This window comes from Melanostigma gelatinosum (assembly GCF_949748355.1).
Source record: "Melanostigma gelatinosum genome assembly, chromosome: 11".
Lineage (NCBI taxonomy): Eukaryota > Metazoa > Chordata > Actinopteri > Perciformes > Zoarcidae > Melanostigma > Melanostigma gelatinosum.
This window is the reverse complement of record NC_136644.1, coordinates 9969589-9994903: the sequence shown is the minus strand read 5'-3', so window position 1 is coordinate 9994903 and position 25315 is coordinate 9969589. Positions and strand designations below refer to the sequence as shown.

The 25315-nt window shown below is 39.5% G+C and overlaps 2 protein-coding genes across 3 annotated transcripts in view; both read right to left on the bottom strand.

The window, feature by feature from the left end:
- Positions 1 to 3393: 3393 nt before the first annotated feature.
- cd5 (CD5 molecule) lies at positions 3394 to 15082 on the bottom strand. Its single transcript, XM_079279435.1, has 6 exons — positions 14988 to 15082; positions 8972 to 9379; positions 6307 to 6441; positions 5652 to 5702; positions 4179 to 4244; positions 3394 to 4037 (listed from the first exon to the last, which is right to left on the bottom strand). Exons 1-6 carry the CDS (start codon positions 15037 to 15039, stop codon positions 3967 to 3969), a joined length of 783 nt encoding a protein of 260 aa, XP_079135561.1. The 5' UTR covers positions 15040 to 15082; the 3' UTR covers positions 3394 to 3966.
- A 7716-nt stretch (positions 15083 to 22798) lies between these two features.
- The window catches only part of vps37c (VPS37C subunit of ESCRT-I), a 10137-nt gene continuing 7620 nt past the window's right edge, over positions 22799 to 25315 (bottom strand). For both annotated transcript variants that reach the window (XM_079279029.1, XM_079279030.1), the window contains exon 5: positions 22799 to 25315. This exon is cut by the window's right edge and continues 3141 nt beyond it. The gene's annotated coding sequence lies outside the window, so the exon portion shown is untranslated.

Below are 25315 nucleotides of genomic sequence, written 5' to 3'. Positions count from 1 at the left end.
TTGGTAGACCAACCAGAGCATTCTTCAACAGTGTGGGCACGCAGAGTTGTTAACGAGGAAGAACTTCAGGAGCAATATTTTCCCTATTCGACTGAGACTCCAGTGTTTCCAGTCATCTTACGACAGAAAAACGCCGGGAACTACAGGCCCACATGCAAAAAGAACTCTTCAGTCTAAAGCCAGGTTCTACAAACCTCATTGAACATCAAATCCATCTGCATTCAGCAGAACAGCTGCCAATCAGGGACACCACCTGCATCATTCCAGGCAGACTTGTTCCAGGACTGAAGCAAGACATGGAGGAGATGGTGGCTACAGGAATCATCGAGCCGTCTGTGAGCAGTGAGTGGTGTAGGCCTGTGGTGTTGGTTCTGAAGAAGGATGACCCTAAACTGAGATTATGTGTTCACTTTTCAAAGTTAAATGCCTTTGATCCCTATCCAATGCCAAGGGTTGATAAACTGATTGAGCGCTTGGGAAATGCCAACTTCCACACGACCCTTGACCTGTGTAAAGGGTACTGGCAAGTGCCCTTAACTGAATCTTCGAAGGACTTAATTTCAGAGATTGGTTGATGGAGTTTTGAGAGGAGCGGAGGACTACGAAAGACTACGCAGCAGTGTTGATGACATCGTTATCTTCAGCCGGACCTGGGAGGAGCATGTGCAACATCTTGCTAATGTCTTTCAACGCATCCACAGTGCTGCTCATCAATGCCAAGAAGTGTCACATTGGCAAGCCAGAGGTCCAGTACCTTGGCTATGTGATTGGAGGTGGATGCATCCGTCCTCATGCAGGAAAGGTAGAGGCGATTGCAGCTTCATCACTACCTAACACCAAGAGGAGGCTAGGATCCAGCCCAATAAAGGTTAAATGGACTCAAGAATGTGAGAATGCTTTCAAGGACTTAAAAAACTGTTTTGCAGTGTCCAGATTTCACTCTACCCTTTACTGTCCAGACAGATGCTTCTGGAGTAGGTCTCGGCGCAGTGTTATTGCAAGGACAGGATTGAAACCAGTTGCCTGTGCAACAGCTGAAAACTCTTCCCAAGGGAAATGGGGTACTCAACAGTGGAAAGGGAAGCTTTAGCTATTAAATGGTCATTAGACAACTTGAAATACCTGATTGGCAAAGAGTTTGTTCTAGAGTCTGACCATCGTGCATTGCAGTGGATTCACAAAACACATCATTTGTCCGCATATTTCACTGTCATATTTTGATAAATCTAACCATGCTTGTTCATTGTTTGTTTAGCCATAGTTCTATGATGATCTGTAACTTAAGACCCTTACTATCCCGAATGCTTGTGCTTTGTATTTTATTTAATTATAGTTCATATAATATCAACATTGGTGGTTAAAATAGAACATGAACAGGTATTGTTAAGTTTAGTCATTGTTTCTAGATTCAGTTCTGCATTTTATTAGTTAATCATTATCGCTCTTTGTTACTTACCATACCAACCATATGTTTCAGAGTCTACAGGAGGATACACTGGATGACGTCAGCAGTGATGTCATGGGGTTATACCAAGTATGGGGGGGAGTAGATCATGTAAAGGTATGTCTTTAGGGTAGTTGTGATCTGTTATGCATGGTTGAAATTGTATAGCATATGGTAAACTATCTAAAAGTGTTTGCTACCTGAAGGTTTGCAGTAACGTATAGCTTTTATTTCTTACCTGGTGGAGGAAGTAATTAGTGTTGCCATTGTACAAACTAGATCCTGCTGATGGAAGGCTCTATTTATGCAGATGCCTTTGGCTGTTACGGGGGGATGAACATCAGTGTGTAGCTGTGTGCACGTGATGTTATGTTCGTTACCTTTATGATGAGTTGAGTTTTATTCAGTTAAGCTGAGTTAACTGTGTGGTTGTTTTTTTTGTTTGTTTATATTGTTTGTATGTTTGGTTACACGTTACACTCTTGTAAATAAACACCTCTTGTTTCCTGAACAAAGTTTCTCGTACCTGCCTCCCATCACTTTCCAAGTCACTCCGGTCAGGCTTCCTCACAGAGTCCAATTGCCAAAGACTCTTCACTATTCATTTCATCATGCATGAGTAATACATTATTGTTACACTCAAATGAAGTCTCTTTAGCTGTGCAAGCTGTGTCTGTTATTTGTGTGATCTGTATATGCTATAAGCAGTCTTTTATTTTTTGCAGTTGAACTTCCTCACCAGCAAATGGAAGTTCTTTCCAACAGAGATGCACAAAATTTAGCAAATTAGCCATACCAGTTTATTATCCTTGAAAATTGAGGTTGTGCTGAATATGTATTGTTTGTGTGCTGTTGATTGTGTGTTTTAAAAACTCGCCTTTAGCTATACCTTTAATTGTTGTCAAAGCCAGGGTGTAGATTTTTATTTGCTTTTGGTGTGCACACAACTAGTATGTTAGACTTAGTCACCATAATCGTGCACCAGCTAGTGACCATTTCGTCAAGTGCAGACCCGATTTAACTGCGCATTGTATCCCAAATGACACTTGACATCTTTTATCTCTCATTGGTGGGTGGTGACTTGTGAGTAGGTGTCCTTAAAGGCAACGTTATGTAAGATGTATTGGCTTCCTCCCATGGTGTCTATTGCTTGTATAGGCTTCCTTTCGGCAATATTGTCAGAAAAAACTAAACTTTCAAGTCATCAGACTTTTTAGTCAACTTGGAGTGATTTCCTACTCTGAGACACTTGATAGATGTGGACCCTGGTTTGGTACTGAGGAAAATAAATGCTCCATACTGGGTGTTCACCAGCTAGTCTCTTAACGTGTCTGCTGCTGAGCAGGTAGTGTCCCTGATTGTAAGTTAATGTAAAGTTAATGTCACAAATTGCAATCCTCATTTCAACTGACTCTAAACAGACATGCAGGCAGTGACCACTAGTACTGTCTGACAGCTGATAGACAGACAAAATGAACAATGTGGCCAAACAAACCAGCCAGACTATGTTCAGCATGAGTGAGAATCTCACTTCTTCTACATAAAAAAATTGACCATTTTCAAGTTTTGTTGAAATCCACTCAATGATAGCTGAGATGTTTGAGGATGATTATGAATGAACAAACAACCTCAACCCTGACTTCATCACACAGGACACAAAAATGATGAAGACAAAAGAGAAGACAGGAAACAAATGAAAAGAATGAGGTGGCATTAAAAGAAACACGAGGAGACAACAAGAAAGAGAACGAGTGAAGGAAGAAAAGAGATTTGGAACGACAGAAATAACACAAACAGGAAGCTGTATCAACGGCAGAGGAAACCACATTTCTGCACTTAGTAACCACCTTCGTCTCTCACTCTCTCCTCCTCCTCCTCTCTGTGTTTCAGCCCAAAGTCTACAACATTTTCCATTCACCTACTTCTAAGACAACAAATCAGGTGAAACACAACTTTGATAATTTTACTGAAAAGAAAAAGTTCACAATCATTGTCAAAAATCACAAACAAAACTTATGTTACAATGTCAGTGAATCAGGTTTTCTTGAATCAATATACTCAGAGAGTTTATTTAATGTAATTGGAAACTCGGTCCAGGTTGTGTGTAGATTAGCTCAGCACAAAGACTGGAAGAATGAGGAAACAACTAGCCGCGCTAAAAGTAAAAAATACACCTTCTAATAACCCCAAAACGATTCCATTCAATTTTCTCATCTGAATATAACTTCGGTGGGGATGATTGAACTTGTTCAGGTGTCATTCATTAAAAAAGGCTGCTAAATTGAGTTTAGATACGATACTATACATGGATGGTTGTAAAAACTTGTTAGAACTGAAGTTTTAGTATGTGGGGCAGCCAATGCAGGTATATCAAGAGGTGAATGATCAACTTTACATGATCTTGAATACTCAGCAATTCCAATTACAAACAAATCCAGAAATACCGGTAGTCAAATGCAAAAACGTATTTTTAGTCCACAAATGATGATGATGATGATGATGATGCAAGAAGAGGATACGTGTCAGAAGTTATAATCACTGTTCCTGTTGGATGACGGCTCTCTGCTGTCACTGACTGCGAGTCGCTCCAGAGCTGATTTGACAATACACAGGAAAAGTAGTCAGATTTAAACCAATGTAATTACTACTGGAGGAGAGTGAGCTCACTTTGTTGGTTTCACATTCTAATGTGTGTGTGTGTGTGCGTGTGTGTGTGTGTGTGTGTGTGTGTTACCAGGGTAGGACAGTCTCTTCTCTTCGTCATTGATTTTAACTGCAGTTTTTCCTCGATGATAAGACACTAAACAGAGACATAAAGAGATGAGAGACTAACTTTAAAAGTATACATTTGGTGTTGTTCTATATTGTTCTTATTGTCAACAAATATCTTGCGCAGACCCAAACCAACAATCTGTTACTCCTTCTCTTAATAGTTCCTGTCTGTGGATCTCAGCCCCAATCCCAATTGGTTCTGACTGAAGATGTTAATCTTTCACAAAAAAAAAAGACTCCACGTCATTTCCTAAGAGCTGGTCACTAGTTTTTACTAAACAAACATGAGGAAATAGTGCTTTGTGCATTGTGGACTATTTTTATCAGCAGATTTATCCACATTTGGTGCTCTAGTGAGTATTTGTGGCAGCAGGACGGTGTATGTTGGATGAGTAAAAATGAACGGTGTGTGTGTTCATAGTAATGAAGGAACATGTCAGCCAGTGCAACCGGGTGATATGTTCCTGTTGATGTGTTGTCTCTATGGCACAGAGGAATAATAGATAAACACACACAATACAATGTTGATCGTAAGAACATTTGAAAATGGAAGAGTCACGTGATTGGCTGGGCAAGATGGCAACACGGATTGAATGAGCTCAACCAAGTCTTTTTACTTTTGTTAATTTAATAATTTTGCTGAATTTAACCTGTTGCCACTCTGACGGCTTCTTCTTTTTACTCAAGAAGCAATGGCTGAATTGAGTAAAAAATCTTCATCTATTAGTGATAGATTGAAAACGAGGGGACAATGTGAGACGGAGGCTGGAGAACGCTGCTACCTTGAATCACTTTGACCAAATTCAACAGATGGGAAAGGACACAGGAAAAGATGGGTAACACGTGGTCTAATGTTGAGAACAACACTGAAAATGCTTGCCATCCACGAGGCCACACTGGCTAAAGCAAGCGGACATCGAGGACAGGAGCAGAAGAAAACAAATCCACACAGCAGAAGGACTCTAAGGGTCCAACACAGCCCAATTGCTCCAGCCACTGTCATCATTGATGGACAGAGGATTAATTGTGTTAATGGTTACAGCGGTTGTCTATCTCTCAAGCTATGGACACAGCCCAAGCCAAAGGTGTTTCAAGGGAGCTAGTCAGGTAAAGACATATCAGGGAAGCGGGGGAGAAGCCAAGGAATTCATCGTCTTCCCTAGCGGCAGTGCAGGCTACATCAAAGGCCGGGATGGGGATCTAGAGGCAGAGCCTAACCACGCCTCTGAAGTCACCCAGCAGTGATCTGTTCTACTTAAAAACAACTATTCCTTTAAGACTGTGTGTGAGTTCATGTTGGTATGTTGCTACATGAACAAATCATACTTTACCTCAGTAGCCCTTAAGTGTGTGTGTGTGTGTGTGTGTGTGTGTGTGTGTGTGTGTGTGTGTGTGTGTGTGTGTGTGTGTGTGTGTGTGTGTGTGTGTGACTCACCACTGTGACTCTGTGTTGGTCCGATCCAGCGATTCTGCCTCCTTTCTGATACTGAAAACACAGCAACCACACCACTGAACATGTATGTAACTACTGCCGTGGCAAAGAACTGTTAGCTGTACATTGTTTGAAAGTCTGAAAGTTGTAGTCATCATTAACAATGGGCTCCAGGGGACTCGTGTTTTGTACTGCAGAGACTTGTTGTGAAGACGCCCTTCAAGGCCCTGAAAATGTATGTACCGTAGTTAATCAGCGTCTTACTATCAGTGCTGGGTTTCAATATGAACATCTGTCAAAGTTACAATAAATTGGGACTTAACATGAGAGATTCCTGTTTTTATTTTATTTTCTGTGCACTTTGTTTTGAGGTGGGCGGGGCGTCCTTTCATACACTATGCATCAGTATTTAGCAACATTTGAATGAGAATCTGAAGACCCACCCCAGTCTGACAGAATCCTTTGGATTTAAATCAACATTCCCTTCTTGGACATAATCTTTAATCTGACGAGTCTTAATCTGAAAACATCAGAGTTTTCAGGTCAGTAAGTACTGATTACATACAAACATATAGCCTATGCATATGCATCTGTGTGTGTGTGTGTGTGTGTGTGTGTGTGTGTGTGTGTGTGTGTGTGTGTGTGAGTGTGTACTCACCTCTCTTCTGCAGGGCTTTGACGGTGGGTCTGGTGAAGCGGATCAGTAACAGGACCAGCAGCACGCAGCAGAGTAAAGCTGTCACCACTTTGTAGGCCTGCAGCTGCCCCTGTACATCCTGGAGGACTTCCTCAACTGGACACACACACACACAAAAACACAAACACACATAAACGTGGGACACTTTGGAGCTCTGTGTTTTCACCACTATTCCAATAGGGGGCCTTTTACAAGGTGTTTTCTTTTCAGTTTCACACAACAGCTGAGCTTGTTACTGTTTGACACTGTTTATCCTGCAGATTATATTGAGTTAAAATTTTTGAGGGCCGTTTATTCTCAACATTAATATGACCGTGCACGTAACCTGTTGTGTGCCTGTACCTATCCACTTATAGATATACTGTTTAAGTTTAAAATTTGTTTTCACTGCGTGAGAAAATGGAGGTTTGATGGGAGAGCATGTGAAACGAGTCAATTACATGAGTCCCTCAGTCAAAGCCTGAGAATTGGCAGCCATGTCACTGTGACAGTCGCTCTCTCAACCGAGTCTCACGTTCTGTTTGGAACACAGTCGGCCCGTCAAGAGCAAGGCAAGGCAAGGCAAGTTTATTTGTATAGCACATTTCAACAACAAGGTAATTCAAAGTGCTTCACATAAAACCATTAAAAGCATCAAAACATAAGGCAAAAGAAAAGGAGATTTAAAAACAATTAAAGAAACAGTGTAAGAAATAAAATTCAGTAGTAAAATGCAGAAATGCAGGAAATTGATTAATATATTAATTGAATGTGGTTCAATTAAAGGCAGCAGCAAACAGAAAGGTCTTCAATCTTGATTTAAAGGAGCTGAGGGTCTCAGCAGACCTGCAGCTTTCTGGGACTTTGTTCCAGATATGTGGAGCAGAAAAACTGAATGCTGCTTCTCCATGTTTAGTTCTGACTCTGGGAACAGATAGTAGACCGGTCCCAGACGACCTGAGGGGTCGGGATGGTTCATAAGGTAGCAGCAGATCAGAGATGTATTTTGGCCCTAAACCATTCAGTGCTTTGTAAACCAGTCAACAAAGTCAATTCTTTGTTGGACAGGAAGCCAGTGCAAAGACCTCAGAACTGGGGTGATATGATCCACCCTCCTGGTCTTAGTGAGGACTCGAGCTGCAGCGTTCTGACGGACTTTTTACAGAGACCTGTAAACACACTGTTACAGTAGTCCAGTCTGCTGAAGATAAATGCATGGACAAGTTTTTCCAAATCCTGTTGAGACATAAGTCCTCTAATCCTTGATATATTCTTCAGGTGATAGTAGGCTGATTTTGTAATTGTCTTGATATGGCTGTTCAGGTTGAGGTCTGAATCCATAACTACACCTAGATTTCTGGCTTGGTTTGTGGGTTTTAACATCAGTGACTGAAGCTGAGCGGTGATTTTCAATTGTTCGTCCTTGGTACCAAAAACAATTACTTCTGTTTTATCTTTGTTTAATTGAAGAAAATTCTGGCACATCCAGTTGTTGATTTGTTCAATGCAGTTACCCAGCCCTTGTATGGGATTATAGTCCCCTGGTGACATAGTTATGTAGATTATGTAGATCAAGAGCAGCTTGATCTGGGGGCGTGGCTATCCCCGGGCTGAGTAGCCATAGCGGAGATAGTGGAGGAAAACAGGGAGATGTTATTTTCAGTGAGGTCACCTGGTCCTGATGAGATGGCGGTGTGTGGGGCTACGCCTGCCAAAGAAAGTGGCCTTCAGGAAGAGGATGGATGCTTTTTTCCAGTGGTGGGACTGTGGGAAACCCTGTGTCATTGTGGACTCTGGTGAAGGACCCAGCACTTTTAGTTTTACTGGATAGGAAAAAGCCACCTTTAAGAAGAGCCGGAGCTATGGGAAGCAAGACCACGGCCAATGACATTTGGCCGGCGGCTCCTGTTGGTAGATATATCTTTGCAGTTGCAGGTTGCTCTACTCAAATCACGATGTCTCTCAGATCTACCATAATTTTTATGATGCCCGGCAGGTCCTGAAAAGGTGCCTCAGCTGCGGGCAAATAATACAGACAAGGAAAAATCCACTGCTGCTAAGTTCCATATTCCTTATTATCATCATCGGCATTTAGTGTTCCCAACTGGGAGGAAGTAGAGCCAGGAAGAGCACCTGCTATGGAGGGAGCTGAGCCAGCAGACTCATGTCCATCACAGCGGTCCTCATCCCGGATGTCCGGTTCCTCAAGTATTTTAGTCCATGTCGATGTGTCCTTGGGCAAGACACTTAACCCCAAATTGCTCTCGTAGGCTGTGCTATCGGTGTGTGAGGGTATGAATGTTCGATAGTCCTGATGGGCAGGTGGCACCTTGCATAATAGCCCCTGTCATCAGTGTATGAATGGGTGTGAATGGGTGAATGACATGTTATGTTAAAGCGCTTTGAGTGGTCGGAAGACTAGAGAAGCTCTATACAAGTACAGTCCATTTACCCTTTACCATTTACCGTACAATAGCTTTATATGACAAAATGAGGGAGTGTATGTTTAGATACCTCATCTCCTGTCGTTATGCACTGCATCGTGTTAGCCTCCTAAAGGCTGCGTAGTATAAATGGTCAGCCCACATGAGGACATTAGTTCACTTACACACACATCCAAAGACCAGCACACAGACAGTAGACCAACCTGTGCATTTGACCGTCAGTGGCTCACACCCGGTCTTCTTCACTGCTCCACTCTCTGTGATGTCACAGCCATTCGGTGTGGCTCTGCCTTTGCCCCAGTTCAGTGTGTCTTTACAACCTTCCTGGTTTTTACACACATTTCTCAAAAGACTCTGGATGTTCGTTGCACTGCCTTGACAAACAGCCAAGGAGGAGTTGAAGAGGATCAGGGTAACTTCTCCTTCACATTTACTCCTCCATGTGATTGTGAGGAGACCCAGGGCAGGTGCAGAGCTGATGGGGTTGGAGATAGGGCCAGCAGTGGTTGCTGGAGTGGTATTGGGGCTAGAATAGTCCCTGCTGGTGCTGGTGGTCTGATTGGGAGATTGAGTCTTTGGAGACAGGTTTGGAGCACTTGTTTGGTTTGATCCTGGAAGACAAGTAACTGTTAGTGGAACACAGTTCAACACACTGTTTCAAAATATCCTTTCACACTAAGAGGAGTATCACTCTGTTCTGGCCCACTATTACGTAAAAATTAAATTAATGAAATTCTCGATCCTACTCCACTGGATGTTCAAACCTGCTGGGTTCATTTGTTGACACCAGCACAAATGGGCCATACTGAACCCCAAATTGTCCCTTTAGCATATTGGTCCGTACGACGGGGTCCATATATGGGCCATAAACGTAAGGGAAGTATTATTATATTATGTTTACTGATTATGTCTTTTAATTTGTGCAGTTTGCTTCAAACATTACCAGACCAAAGCAGTTCATATAAAGTAGGATACCTTCAAATAAGTAAAGAAGCTATGTGCATCATTGTTACTTTTATATTTCTAATTATGTGCAATTATTCTCATAAATTATTTTCCATTTTCTTTTCACTTTTGGATATACAACCGGCTGCTACAATACTCTTCAAATAATGAAATAGTTTTAAGTTTGTGGTCTCTGCCTGGAGTGTGACGCCTGAAACATTGTAGCAGCGTGTGTGTGTGTGTGTGTGTGTGTGTGTGTGTGTGTGTATTAAACCCAGATATATCTCATTTGTGCCATAAAGCTCAACTGTTGTCCAAAAGGATTAAAACACATCAATGAGCCACACTGTTGCACATGTTGTGTGACATGTTACCTCATCACCATGAACACACTGACTGTAGACTATTTAGACTCAATCCCACACCGTCCTGCTGCCACAAATACTCCCTCGCATCAAATGTCGCTGAATATAGTCCCCAGCAAATACACTATTTCCTCATGTTTAAGTAACATTTGCTTAGAGCTACAGTGACCAGCTGTTTTAGGGAATTACGTAGCCTTTTGTAAAAATGAAACTATATATTTGTGAGGTGTTTTTAAAGACTTCCATCTTCAGCAGTAACTAACAGGCTTGGCGCTGACAGAAGGCTTATATGTGATAGTCAGCTTTACTATAAGTCCTGTAGACTCACACAGCACTGCACACCAGGAGGCATCTTTAAAAAAAACAACAACGACAAACTTACTTCAGCTTACTTACAGTGTTACTGCAGTTTATATCTAATTTCATGTTCTTGAGCAGAAGAAATAGTTCTGTGAATGCCTGACCTATAAAATGTTTGTGTGTGCGTGTGTCAGCATGCATGTATTTGTGCACGTACCAGCTGATGCCACGGAGAGCTGTTTTATGAAACAACATAACAGCTATTGGTAGGACAAGATGCCAACTCTGATTGAGAGACAGTGATATCTTAATCACTCCCCTCATTTGAACATGGAGTCTGAAACAGCCAACAGATCTCAAGTAGCGATCGAGTTAAATGTAAGCACATCATTTTATTCCCAACATGTCTCAACTTTTTAATGTTATGCCCATTATTTTATTATATTACGGATGTGTATGTTATTTATATTTGAACTTGTCTTGTTGAAATCATCAGATTTTATATCAATGCAGTCCTGAAATGAACCAGCCAATCATAACTTTACACCAGCCAGCTCTGATCAGGGTTCAAGAACTATCCAATGACAACAATGGTCTCCGTAGACTCATTCATTGTTTTCAGATGTTCTTCATGATCAGGCTGGTTTAGTGGATTTGGAGCTTGTTGTGGTGAAACGTTGCGTAATACTTGCCGGAGAGGTTGAAGGACATATACGTTTCTAAAACGTTAGTGGAGCAAACATTAGCAGAGTCATTAACTAGCGTTAGCACTTCTATGCTACGCTATACTGAATGTTTACTGAATGTATACACATGCTGACGTAGAAAACATTTGAATTTTTCACTTAATCAGAATTGTAAATTAAACAACACAAAACAATATAAAATTCATAATATATCAAATTGACCCAGTTCACAAATTTTCAAATTTACCCATCGTGGTTTGTAGAGATGTAGATATTTGGTTGGAACTATTTTCTACCAAAACTGGTTCTATATAAAAACAGTCAGAAATGTTTTTTTTCCTCTGAAATGTCACTTTTAATGCTCTGAACCCCACGAACCTGTTTCTATTCAGCTCCGCTGTGTTGGGGTGGCGGCACAAGTTTCAGTGGCGTGGATTTCAAAGCTTCTGCAAACAGAACCGAAACTATCTGCATGGCTAGATACCACTCCAGGTTAATCTGAAAATGTCTTGCAGTTTCTTTCAATTGGGAACAAACTTATTTTTAAAGTTTAAAATTCACTGAAAGTAGTTCAAAGTTTGAGTTTTGAGAGTTGGTTCTTTTTTCTTTCTTACTATACTCTAGGAGTGGTCAGCAGTCGTTAAGGCTGTACTTCATTTCAACATTGAACAAACTTCATTTATTTTGATGCGTTTTCTTTACTTACTTTGTAACTCAGTGCACTCGGTGCTTCTGCATTTTTGCAGGGTTAAATAGGTTTACACAATATGAAAAAACGTCTATAACCTTTAAGTGTGTTACCAGTGGTGGCCGATATACTGAGCTACCTTACTTCATTAAAAGAAATCTACCAAAAGTCAAAATCTTCCCTTACGAAATATGCATTCAAAATATGAACTTGAAATTACAAATGTACATTAGTATTACGAGTATCAAAAGTAAAAGTCTCATAATGCAGCAGAATGACCCCTGTATATTATAACACAGTACATTATATGATAAATAAATGATTATATTATTATATAGATGCAATTGGTTGGGCAATATAACAATATATATTATGAAACAATTCAAATGTGTAAATTTTAGAAACTGATCACGTTTTTTTATGTAATATCTGAATCTGAAAAGTAGGCTAACTGCTTAAAGTAATTGTTATTTTCCACCCATGAGTTTAATGTTGCTGCCTCCGGATCCCACCAGCATTAATTCTACTGATTCCAGGTCCGTATATGAACATACTGTATGTGATACTTCATAAGTACTATATATACATATATATATATCCAATGGATATATATGTATATATGGATATTATCAATATACATACTGTATATATAATGTATATATATATATATATATATATATGCTCCAAAGGGTTGAGTTTTTTGTTTCTACCCTAAAGAGGATTTTTTTAGTGAAGTGACAATCTTGATGAATCTGGAACTGTCAATGAGAATTAATCAAAAACAAATTTATCCCAAAAACGTATTAGATATCAAATATATGTGTGTGGTCGTGGATTTTCTAAAGTAGATATTTGACAATTTGGGTGTGGTGGTTTAAGTCCCGGTCCACAGGCCACAAGTTTGATTTTGTCAGCGGTGTCTTACTGTAGTTGTGCATTTACACCAAACAGAGTTGTTTAAAAGTAAATGTTTGGCCTGACACAGTAATCTGGATATTATGAGGCCGTTATTGTAGCAAAACTATTTGCAAATGTGTGTGGGGAGTTGTATAACTTTATCTCAGTCCGTGAATGCGTAATCAAATTTGCGAATGTGTACAATAATCTCTAAATGCATACTGAGATTTGTGAATGTCGACAGGAATCTACAAATCAGTGTGTGTGAGTAGCAGATTTGTAAATGTGTAAAAAAAATATTCTGATTACCAAGTGCATTGAGATTTGTAAAAAAAATAATTTGTGTTGGCAAATCTGTAAATGCGTACATAGCTACTGACTGACTAGTGGAATGGAAGCTGCTTATCTAGTGAGGCACAGTGCGGACAGAGCCAATGATATTAACGTACGCATTTACAGTTTTGTTAATTTTGTTGTTTTGCTAACAGATTCGGAGAGTTTTACACATTTACAAATCTGATTACACACACACAGATACAGTTACACAACTCTAAACACACATTTGCAAACATTTTGCGACAATAATGTTCCATAGGAACTCTAGTTGTCTCACCAGCCAGTGTTTGGGTTTCAATTTACCGCTCAATACTCAATTCTAATGCTTTATAAGCAGATTAAATGATTTAATCATCAAACAAACAACATCGGTTCATTCCAGTTAATATTAAAGTAGTACTAGTAAATAATGAGAGACTGACTTTATCTAAGTCCTCTTGGTGTATTACACTATTATCATTAGTATGTTCTTTCATAATGCTGTCACAGTGAGTCAGTAATGCCTTCAGCGTCCCACTCGTAGCAGCTGATGACTACTGCACCAAGGGGCCCATACCGGCCGTTTGAGCAGAAACACAGTAGGAAGCACGGTGTTAGGAAAAACAGAACAGCGTTGGTTGGAACATGTTGTTTTAGGAAACGGTGAGATGATGAATTATCCAGGAGGGCTACTTTGATTATGATAACAGGTCATAATGCAGCACAGAGGTTCATGCGGACAGCATTTCATTTTATCCATGTCTCCATGATTGTCTGGCAGACAATAGGGTCACAGCTTTTATGTCACAAAGTCATCGAGCTGAAAGGCGCACTGGCACACATTTGATGCAGTGCATCAAAGCATGCGCACAAATTAGTAATTCACGCTCCAAATAACGTTTTACTGAGTTGAAAGACCTTTTTTCACAGCAGACAGTTTGACCTGAAAAGAACAGGTGTCAAAAAACGTAAATGGTAGCCACCCTGTACAACGCCACGGCATTGGTACAAGAGCACCTAAATGGAATGCACCCGTGAGTAACTCAGTCCCACCTGGTGATTGACAAGCCCAAATGTCTGCGTTAGGAAAGGTCCACTCACTGAGGTGGAATGTACAAGTTTAAGCTGGAAGACAAGCTGCACATTGAGGTTTCCCTGTTGAACCAGACTGAGAGGCCTCTGACAGTCTGACTGGTAAATAAATTCAACACTAAAGAGACGGAAAGTCAGGACAACATGATCCTTGCGTCTGTACAGTAGAAAAAAAGCAAAAAGCCGACGGTTTTTTTCAGCTTGACTTCACGTTGAGTTGATTTATCAAACATTTGTTGTGAATAGTTACAGAGAACAGCACACGTCACCTTTACAACATTTCTGTAACTGAGCACCAGGGTCTATGAATCAAACTCATACTATATTTAGATGTCATTATATTTCTTCAGGTAACTTTACAACCAAACGGGACATTAGTCAGTCGAACTGGGAGCCACAGATGGGAACACATTTTACGACATAATCAACATGAAAGTCAACCAACAGCAGCTCTGAGGCTACCGCTAGGCTTGCGTTGGCCTGGTGTTAGGCTAGCATTAGGCTATTCATAGGCTAGCATCAGCACACACAAATGGCTATTTATCAGGAATTTTGCACAAGTTGGCAACTAGGAGACACACATTAAAGCTGCTGTTATGTTGCGACATTTTGACAATCTGGGAAAGATCTTCGTCACAAAATGGAAGGTTCTCCACGTGAAAATGGTCACACATTTCGCTTGTTGTTTTTCCTCATGTTTGTCTCATTGTGTTCAGGATGCATCGGAATTATTTGTGTACACGTTTTTGTCTTTGTGGTAGCCTCCTGCTGCTAGTTTTACACTTTAATATTGTGTTAAATTTCAGTTCAGGTCAGGCCTGGTAATACCCCATCTCAGAGGGTTAAAGCAAACATTATACCAAACCAGTTCATTTGCTCAGTTCTTCTATTTTCCAATATTCTATATGTCCCAAAAGAAATGTGCACTTACCAGCAACGATGAGTAAAAGAGTTGAGAAGGTCACAACAGTCCTGAGATCCATCACAGTAACAATGAACAAGTAGAGGAAGAGGACAGACAGACAGACGGACAGGAGGAGAACAGACGAGAAGAATGAGATCAAAACGCCAACAACAGAAAAACAGACGAGAAAGGAAACGGTGCAGAGGTGTAAAACTCCTCAACCCCTCTCTCTCTCTCTCTCTCTCTCTCTCTCTCTCTCTCTCTCTCTCTCTCCATACAGTGAATCACTTCATCCCCGGCCTGCCGCTGCTGCTGCTTGTGCAAAAGTGCAGATTTCCTCTCTTCAAAGGAAGCTTGCAGAAGAGAGGCAGAGAGGGGTGGGGAAAATAAGAAATGATGATAAGAAGCGAGGAAGGAGGAAGAGGTAGGAGGAAGAGGTGAAGGGAAGAGTTATGTGACTCTCAACTAAATTCACTTTGGTAACACTTTATAATAACTACACACTATGAAGCATTAGTTGAGTATGAGTAAACACTTAATTCATCATTTATAAAGCATTGCTCCTACATGAACACTCATTAGTATGCTATTCATAACAACAGTTATAAATGTTTTATTCTTGATTAATAAGCTGGTCTATTATGTCTTATTGTGTTTTCATACTTTATAAATGATGGATTCCCCATTTGTAAAGTATTAAAGTATTATATATATTACAAACCAATTATTAAGGAGTTGTAGATGATTAATAACATCCTTTATAAAGTGTTAGTAAATGAATAAGAACGTATTTAGATGTACATTATTCATGCATTATATATATATCTAATAATTTATGGTTAGGGACTATGTTAATATATGCTTTATAAACGCGTATTAATACTGCAATTCATGATTAATTCATGATTAATTGAGGTAGTTACTACTCGTTCGTGAAGTGTTTTGTGTGAGCTCATCTAAAGTGAGGACTATTCATGCCTTACAAAGCATTTATAAATGACATTGAAAGGCCAGCAGTGCCTCAAAACCCATAGTTTTTTAACAGAAAAGGCAAATAGACACAACACAAAGTGATCAAGAACACATCAATATTTATTGCAAGATGCAAACAATATACTGTTAAATACAAACCTCTCATCCATTAATTCATGTAAGAAGCAAACAAAGACATTCTCCTTCAGGAGAACATGGCTGGATACAAAACATTTGTAAATGTACAACTGGAGCTAACCAGGAGCTTTGCATATTAGTTTACATTTACTTATTTACTTGTTCATTTTAACCAAGCATAGCGATCTCCACTGTTCGCACTTTTCTTCAGCTGCATGTCCCGATGGCAGCTGGCCGAATTTGCTCATTGTTTGCAATAAGCGAAATAAGTGAAATCGAGCGAAATCCCGCTTTCAATACGTCATCAATGTGAGACGGACAAAGGAAAAGACCACTTCATACGTCATCAACGTGGGACAAACGTTTCGCTCAGGAACTGGTACAGAAGTGCACTTACGCGATGGAAAACTCCGACCTAAGTTGAAAGGGCACGCGGACCCGGGCCAGAAAGAATGACTGCTGACGGGCCTCCAATGGCCGTCTGTTTGTTTCTTAGTTTGCTGGCACGTCCACATTATGGAGGATGAGTATCTAGCTAGCCTGCCAGCTGGCACTAGAGGTCCTGAGACAGGCGCACGCTAACGCCTCACCTCCGTTGTAAATGGAGCAATCCAGGTGACAGATGGCTAACTGTACGATCACGACAATGTTAGATGATCATTTATCTGTTCATATGAGTGGAGTGAATGAGATCGATATGCTTGGTATGAAATGAATCATGAAATAAGTAAATGTAAACTAATATGCAAAGCTCCTGGTTAGCTCTAGTTGTACATTTACAAATGTGTTATATGCAGCCATGTTCTCCTGAAGGAGAATATCTTTGTTTGTTTGTTTTCTTACATGAATGAATGCTTGCGAGGTTTGTATTTAACAGTATATTGTTTGCATCTTGCAATAAATATTGATATGTTCTTGATCACTTTGTGTTGTGTCTGTTTGCCTTTTCTGTTGAAAAATTGAGAGTTTTGAGTGCTGGCCTTTCAATGTCATTTATAAATGCTTTGGCAGAGATAGTCCTCACTTTAGATGAGCTCACGCAAAACACTTAACTAACGAGTAGTGACGACCTTAATTAATCATGAATTAATCATGAATTGCAGTATTAATACGCGTTTATAAAGCATATATTAACATGGTCCCTAACCATTAGTGCATATCTAAATCTATATATATATAGATATATATATAAATGGATAGATAATGTACATCTAAATACGTTCTTAATCATAAGGGCATTTGTGCATTGTCACATTTGTTCAAATATATTTTATATATATATATATAATGACCAAATAGTTTTTGATCATTTTATTGCTTTTGTTTTTCATTTTGTGTCACGGACTTCATATTTATGTTATCTTAATTGAGATATTATTTACAGTATAAAAAAACAATGTTAAAACTTTTGTTGTATCCTAATGTATTTTAATAATCAATGCAGACAAATGCTCTCAAAGTGCTTCTTCTGTCCCACATAAGAGAAATCCACTTTTTACAGCTTTAACTTAAAGAAATTGCAATACCTTTAGTAAAGTGTACAACACAACAACAATATAAAAAATAACATCATCAAAAAGCTCATCAAAAATATGTGAAATTTGAATAAAGGTATTAACCACAAAAACAAATAAGATGCAAATATCAGAAGTGATCCAAATATAATACTGAATAAATGAAAAATGAATGCCAATAAAAGAAAAAACTATTGAATTCGAAACAGATAAAAGTGCAAAATATACGTAGGTGCCAATGCACGTATTAAAACAAGAACAATTTTAATATGTAAAATTTGTCAAATAAAACACCATAAAAAGTGAAATACGAAGTGATGCGACAATGGTAAACATTGTTAGGTGTAGGCCATCTTGTAAAAGTAAGTTTAAAGGCAAAAAACAATAAATTATATAAATATATATATATATTTAATATATATATATATTTAATAAATAAATATATATATATGTATATGTATTGCTGAATGTGTGAGAATGTTGTCATTTATCTAATAATTTTCCGTCAGCAGCTGTTTCCTCACCATTTCTGGGTAATATCAGTTGAATTGGATGTAACCTACATTCAGTATAAACAGAACTAATATCAGGTGAAATGTGGTTAGAACAGAGCCTTGGGAGGAGCTACACAAACTGTGAAGGGTAGAAATTTTGATCTTCATAGATAACTACAACGTATGAACCAAAAAGGAACTTTTTTTGTTCATGTGTGCCCCTGATTGGATGCACCTGTGTCTCATCACCTACACCTCCCCAGTCTATTTAAACCCTGTGTTCGCCTGTCTCTGTGCCAGTTCGTCTTCGTTCTCTGTGTCCAGCGATTTTCTCATCTTCATGGGTTTTGTGATCTCTGCCTGTTTTTTTCCTGACCTCGTTTTTGTCCTGTGCACCGAACCTGTTTTGACAAGTAAAGACTGTTTTCCTGCACCCTCTCCTGCTCTTGTGCATTTGAGTCCTGTTCCCTGTGGTTCCACGCGTCATAACAGAGCGAGGAATCGAGGAGGCACAAAATGGGGACATTAGTCTTTGAAGAGTCAGAGTGTCTCTGTTCATCCAGAGGGTTTTATTGTTCAGCTGAGTTTTTAGAGGTCCTTGTCCAGAGTGAACAGGCATATTGTATCAAAAGCATTTGTGAGGTCATTTGCATCCGAATAATATACTTTTAAAGAGAGGAATGAATGATCCTGCTTTGTGCTCCTTAATAACACACAAATACACCTTCATTTTGTAATTTGTCTCCACAGTCTGAACCACAGTGTCAAACAAGATGCACTTTTATGATCCGACACCGAAAGGTCTCTGATGGAGAGATGTGTGACCACAGTTTTGAGTTGGGACCTTAAAGTGTTGAACAGATCATAAGATTCTGTCATTTTAAAATGCTCTAGAGGTGCAATTTGAATTTCTTTATTGTCACGCACCAATCACCAAGCCAAATTCCGTGTTACATACTTGGCAATAAACCGTTTCTGATTCAGATTCAATAACCCCACCCATCCTCTCAACCATTTCAGTTGCTGCCATCAGACTGAAAGTCACAATGGACAGCAAGAATAAATACAAGAAATTAGGGATGATAAGTTTGAAATATATTATACATATATATATTTGCATATTGCAAACTTAACAGAAATTCTTTAGTCCATCAGCTGTAACCATTCTCAAAGCATGTTGTATGCTTTGTGTGTGTGTGTGTGTGTGTGTGTGTGTGTGTGTGTGTGTGTGTGTGTGTGTGTGTGTGTGTGTGTATTCAATAGAATGAAAAGTTCTATTGTACTCTAGATTTCGAAGCTTGTAGAATAAGAGTTGTGTGCATGGTGCAATGCTTCTGCTACTGCAGGATAACAAGTTTCCAAAATGTGCTACTCATTGTGAAGAACTTTGAGTGAAGGAATGAAGGAGTCATTTCTATTCTGATTTGAGAACACATCATCTCCTGGTTCTGTTACAAGTGAAATATCTTCTTCTCCTGACTCATCAGCGCTCTACTTCATTACCCCCGTCACTCTCGTTTTCTGTCATCCTCCGCCTCTGGTTTACGGAGTCGTAAAGACACCAAAAGTCCCGCAGACTTTTACCTCCCCCTCTTCTCTGCTCGGCACGGTATTTTCTCATGGGGAGGAGGCTGTTCACAACCAGCACATAGCACCCAGGTAATAACCCTGGGAAATGATGGGTGTGCAGCGGTGACTGATACATATTTAGTTGAGTATTTATCGTTGATATCCTTTTACATACAATATCTAACAGCTCTAACAGAGTGTCCATTTACTATTTAGTCTGCTAAACATTTTAAAGTTAAATGCATCAATCTGGTGCACTTTGTGAGCAACGGTAAGAGACAACACTTTATAATAACTCACACTATGAAGCATTAGTATGAGTAAACACTTAATTCATCATTTATAAAGCATTGTTCCTACATTAATAATGCATTAGTATGCAGTTCATAACAACAGTTATAAATGTTTTATTCTTGATTAATAAGCTGGTCTAATATGTCTTTCATGATTGTGTTTTCATACTTTATAAATGATGGATTTCCCATTTGTAAATGAAGTATTATATATTTTACAAACCAATTATTAAGGAGTAGTAGATGATTAATAAGATAATTCATAAAGTGTTAGTAAATGATGAATAACTTATTTAGATGTACATTATTCATGCATTTACATATAATGGTTAGGGACTATGTTAATATATGCTTTATGAACACATATTAATACTGCAATTAATACTAATTCATGATTTATTAAGGTAGTTACTACTCGTTAGTTAGAGAGCAAACACTTCTGGAACGTTCTGACATCCAGGATAAACAGACTTAAAAGAAGCTTTGGGTGTGCAACTGTAGGTTTGCATGTGCCTCACACATGTTAACATATCAGTGCAAGTCTTTGCAAAAAGCGAATACAACAATACCATACAGTTAAAGCAACAGACGTGCCTGTGTGACGAGCTGATCAGGTGAAGTAATGAAGCTAAGACAATGGACCACAATGGACTGACGTTCAACACTGAAATGAGTTTGATCTGGTGTTAATGTTGCTCCTGTGACAACACACACGTAACGTTACCCTGCAATGACATGTCAAAATGGTTGCTGTGAAAAGAGCCTATTCTACAATTTACTGTGAAAGTTTCACAGGCCAACAGGGGATACAGAAAGAGAAACAATGTTAGAGTTTGGACACCGCTTTGAAACTAATTAAATAGCCTGACGGCTTTTATCCGAGTGAGAGGACAGTTCGGATGAAACACGCTGATTCATGGCTCCACCCTGAGAGTTGAGCTGCTTGAGGTGGAATGAATGTAAAGCACGGAAGCCGCTTGCCACGATGAGGGACACTGATGAGGGCAGAGGTGTGATTGAATGAATGCAACTCACAATTGGCTAACCAATATTTTGGAGTGCTTGGATTATGTTTTGTTGTGTTTTTTTCTATGTCTATGATCAACTTCTTGGACTTTAACTTTAAATTGAACTTCATACTTACTGGTTGCTATCCGACTGGTGGTGAGATACCACAGGATTCTAACGAAGGGGAACTCGGTAACGAACAACCACAGAACACAAGAGAGCGATTGGAGTTTCTTCAGTTCACGCAGGTTTATTTGCATCCCACAGAGTACAAGTGAACCGAGTTGTCCGGAATCAACTGACAAACAAAGAAATGTTCCTTCCTTTATACCCTTGTTCCCACTTTTTATGATCGGCCCCCCTCTTTTCACCCACCCACTCCCAATGTTCGAGACAGTCATCTCGTTCATTGTGTTATACATTTAGGATTAACGATCCACTCTCAGCCCCGGTACATTGGGGGCTTTTGAGACATCTGGTCACATGAGACATATAATTTCTCTGCTAATGAAGCCTTATTCGGATGTACCCCTGGCGTTTGGGCCTAACTTCCTCTGATCTCCTTCTCTAGAAACTTCGTTATGAAGTCATAACGTCCATATCTTTATGTTTCATCAATTCTTTAGAATCTTGTTATGGTGACATCACTATCTTTCACTATCTTTCTATTTACATTACCAAACCTTTGGAATCCCGTTATGGTGACATGACTTTATCTTTACATTAACACATCTTTATGCGCTTGTCATGTGGACATAATGTCTACATCTTCACCTTATCAATTTACTTTCACCATCTTTTACCTTATCAATTCTTTGTGCATGGGTGTACTTTAAATGAAGTTACCTTAAGCTTCCATCCGTCCCCGGCTTTGTGCCGGTCAACCCTCTAAGTTTTAACGACTCCATGTACCAGAGTCTCTATGGTCAAGCTGACGCAACAGCGTATGCACAAAGGGCCGTTTGTTCCCTTGGGACACAGCGATGGTGGCACTACTGAAGTTGGATGTTGTTATGAGATTACGTGTCCCCTCCTAGCTCTATGAATGTGCGGCTGTCTGTAAGATACATGAACTATCACTAACCCCGAAGAATATGTTTGCATGATTATACTGATACATGAACAAGGAATATGTTTGCAAGATTATAATGATATATGAGCAAAACCATGAACTAAACTAAGCAAGGAATATAATGGCACACATATACATTTTTCTCCTACAGTTTCCATTTATCCTAATTTCTAATCATGGTTCTACTTGTCCTAATGTAGAAATAGTAAGAGGCCTGACGACAACCAGGTCTACAGATCTATCGTGCCGGCATAGCATTGAATAAAAGATACAACTGCTGAAACTCATATAACCGTCTCATACAAGACACGGGTTAGCACCGTGATGGATATTTTATAATATATCCATACAAATCATTTATTAAAAGCTGCAAGATCTGAGATTGTGAGCATTTTTGAATGCCTCTCCTTGGTCGGGGTAGACGGGACCCCCACCAGGAATTTTACACTGACTAAAAGCATGAGCATGGCCAGCCCGGCTATGTGAACGAGCAAGGAGAGGCTCCGATAGCAACACACAGAGAGTCCTGAACATCTTTGCATAGACACTATATGCACGTTAAGAAAGTTAAATACAGCTCCTTTAAATTGATTTGTATTAACCCCAATAAATGCAAAATTTCCTCAATGTCTATTTCGTCCTCCATGCTGTTAAACGAGCAGCACTTCAATGTGTAAATGATGATTCAGACTGTTTGGATTTCGATCAACTTCAGTTTAATTAGTCACAACCCCAAAACAAGAGAAAGAAAACAAAAAGTCTTTTTAATAATCTGCAGTCATTAAGATCATATAATTCATCTCCATCAGATACAGAACAGATAAATCCATCTGAACGCTATTTCCCTCTGGATGAAAACAAAACATTGCCTTTGTGCTTCTTCTAAAACATTCGTTGTCCTCAGTACAAACCCACGAGAATCATTCCTGTCATGAAGTTGGATATGAAAAGCTTGCCATGCTCAAGGGTATCAGGGTATCTTCATCTGAAGTGAAGTCCCCCAGTTGTGTTGACTCAAAGCCAACTAAAAACAGCCAAAACACTGGTGTTGTGTGAAGTGAGTAAAAGATGAAGTGACCGAAACATAGAAGTAAAACACACAAATGTACAATGACGACTGACTGACAACAGGTCACAGGAAACGTGTCAAACCCCAGACGGGGCGAGTCTGTTAGCTTGTGCCATCGTGTGGCAGCAGCAGTGAGTTCAGGTGGCATAATACCGTCAACCAGTCTGGTTATCTTTCTGACCTGCTGATAGATATCACCTGTTTGTGGATTGTAGGTGGACATGGTCTAATAAAGCCCCCTCCATAAAGGACTTACACATTCCAACGAATGGCTTATTCGTGTTAATCATTTACTAATGTTATCAGTTATAAGATATTAATAAGAACATATTTGGGTCCACAAATTGACCTCCCGGTATTATGAATATTGCTAATCCATTCATACGTGTGCATGAGAGTCTTCTTCTTCATGTTTTTTTTGGTCCAGAATGTCAGAGATCAAAGAGCATTGATCCTGAAGCGAAGAAGACATCAGAAATGGACACGACCAGCGACTTGTTCGAGACCGGTGTTTGTGTCCCAGTGTTGTTGTTTTGTGGTGTCTTTTCCTAAACTTAACCTTAACTTAAGTTTAACGTACTTATTTTAAGCCCAACCATGATCTTTTTCCTAAACCGAAGTTGTGCTGAGCAACACAAAAAAAAAAGTTAAATTCATGTCCATGTGTACGAATCAATCGTTTAGAATTCATGACAATTTTACAAACTGCCGTGAGACCGGGTTGGTTTACCAAATGGAGATTTACACATCGCAGGTTTGCCACACAAACTAGTTCTTATTTAAAGATGAAATATTACAGATGTTGCCACTAACTGCTGCTTAGTTAACTGACAAAAGTAACGTTAGCTTGCTAACATACGAGCGGTTTAGATGACGGAATAAAGGGTGAATGGGATTTGGACGACACGTCTGACCCGACACCGGATCGAAATGCTGCTCAATAATGATGTGAACTGTGGAGAGTTTCAATTATACTTCCCAAATAGAATGTAACATACCCCATATTACAAGACGGTATACTGAATGACATCAACTAGTTTAGCATGATCAAATATTTCCGACTCGTTCTGCATGAATACTGCTAACTTCAGAGCGGACCACATTTCTATACGCATGCATCCATGTCAACAAAGGACTGGCAGTTAAGTTTTGGATATCGTTTCAGAAGTTAAGACCGAGCTTGTGATGCTACAGCGACTCCCTGTTTACATAATTGACAGCTCCTGATTGGACAGTACTACTACAGGTGTTGCCTATCAACCAATTTACACACCGCTAAGGTCTTAACTAGCCAAGACACGTTTTAATGTGCAACCTGATTTAGTAAATCATTTGTTTTTTAAGTGGCTGGCAGTTACTGTAGAATAAACTTTACACACAAACTTAGTGATGGATTTATGAAGAACTGCTGCAATCCAGTTATGACGCTTTAAAGATAAACTCATCTATAAGGCATTAGTACAGTATTTATTAACCATGATTAAAGCCCTTAGTTACAGCTTATTAGGCTTGATAAAGCATAGGCTGCTGCTAGTAATATAAACAAGCAAACTACTGTCGTTGATCTGTATTTTTAATGTATTTTTCCCAGACTAGCCGAGGGTACTTTAGCCTAACAGAATGACATCCCGACACTGACACATGCATCACAGGCCTTACTATGCTAAACCAATCCAGGCCTGTGGTCGAGTGCATCCGGACTGTTTCTTTGTTACCAGTATATGAGACACTTCCCGCAACATACATTTTTTTTCTGAAACTGCTAATTGATCCAACATATCATACTAATATAATTGCATTATTTATCTGTCACCAAACAAATACATTTCGGACAGAAATTAGTCAGTAGTCGCAGGAGCAACTAAACCGAATCATCAAACCATGTGAGAGAAGGAGATCGTGGTTCTGGGGCTCTGGAATTATGGCCAGCGTTCTTCTGGACACTTCTGAGTCGGCCAATAACTTAATTAACCACACAAACACAAACTGCTACCTCCTAACGTTCTTCATCTCGCTGCCTTTACACTGACTCGTCATTTCATGACGGATTCAAATGATGACCAACTCAGTACTCCATTTGAGCTCCCTTCAATGACGCCCGTGCTTCGTGTTAGAAGCAGAACAACATTTTAGAGGCTGGGACCAATCTAGATCCAAATCACTTCAAGATAGAGCTCGGTTGAATTTGAACTTGAATAGAACACATGTATGTGATATTGTTGGCAT

Coding starts and splice junctions, on each gene's coding strand:
- cd5 (XM_079279435.1), bottom strand. CDS start 15,039: ATGGATCTCAGGACTGTTGTGACCTTCTCAACTCTTTTACTCATCGTT. Junction 6,442..8,971: donor ACTGACGGTCAAATGCACAG/GTTGGTCTACTG, acceptor GTGTGTGTCCAG/TTGAGGAAGTCCTCCAGGAT. Junction 4,245..5,651: donor ACCAACACAGAGTCACAGTG/GTGAGTCACACA, acceptor GTCTCTGTTTAG/TGTCTTATCATCGAGGAAAA.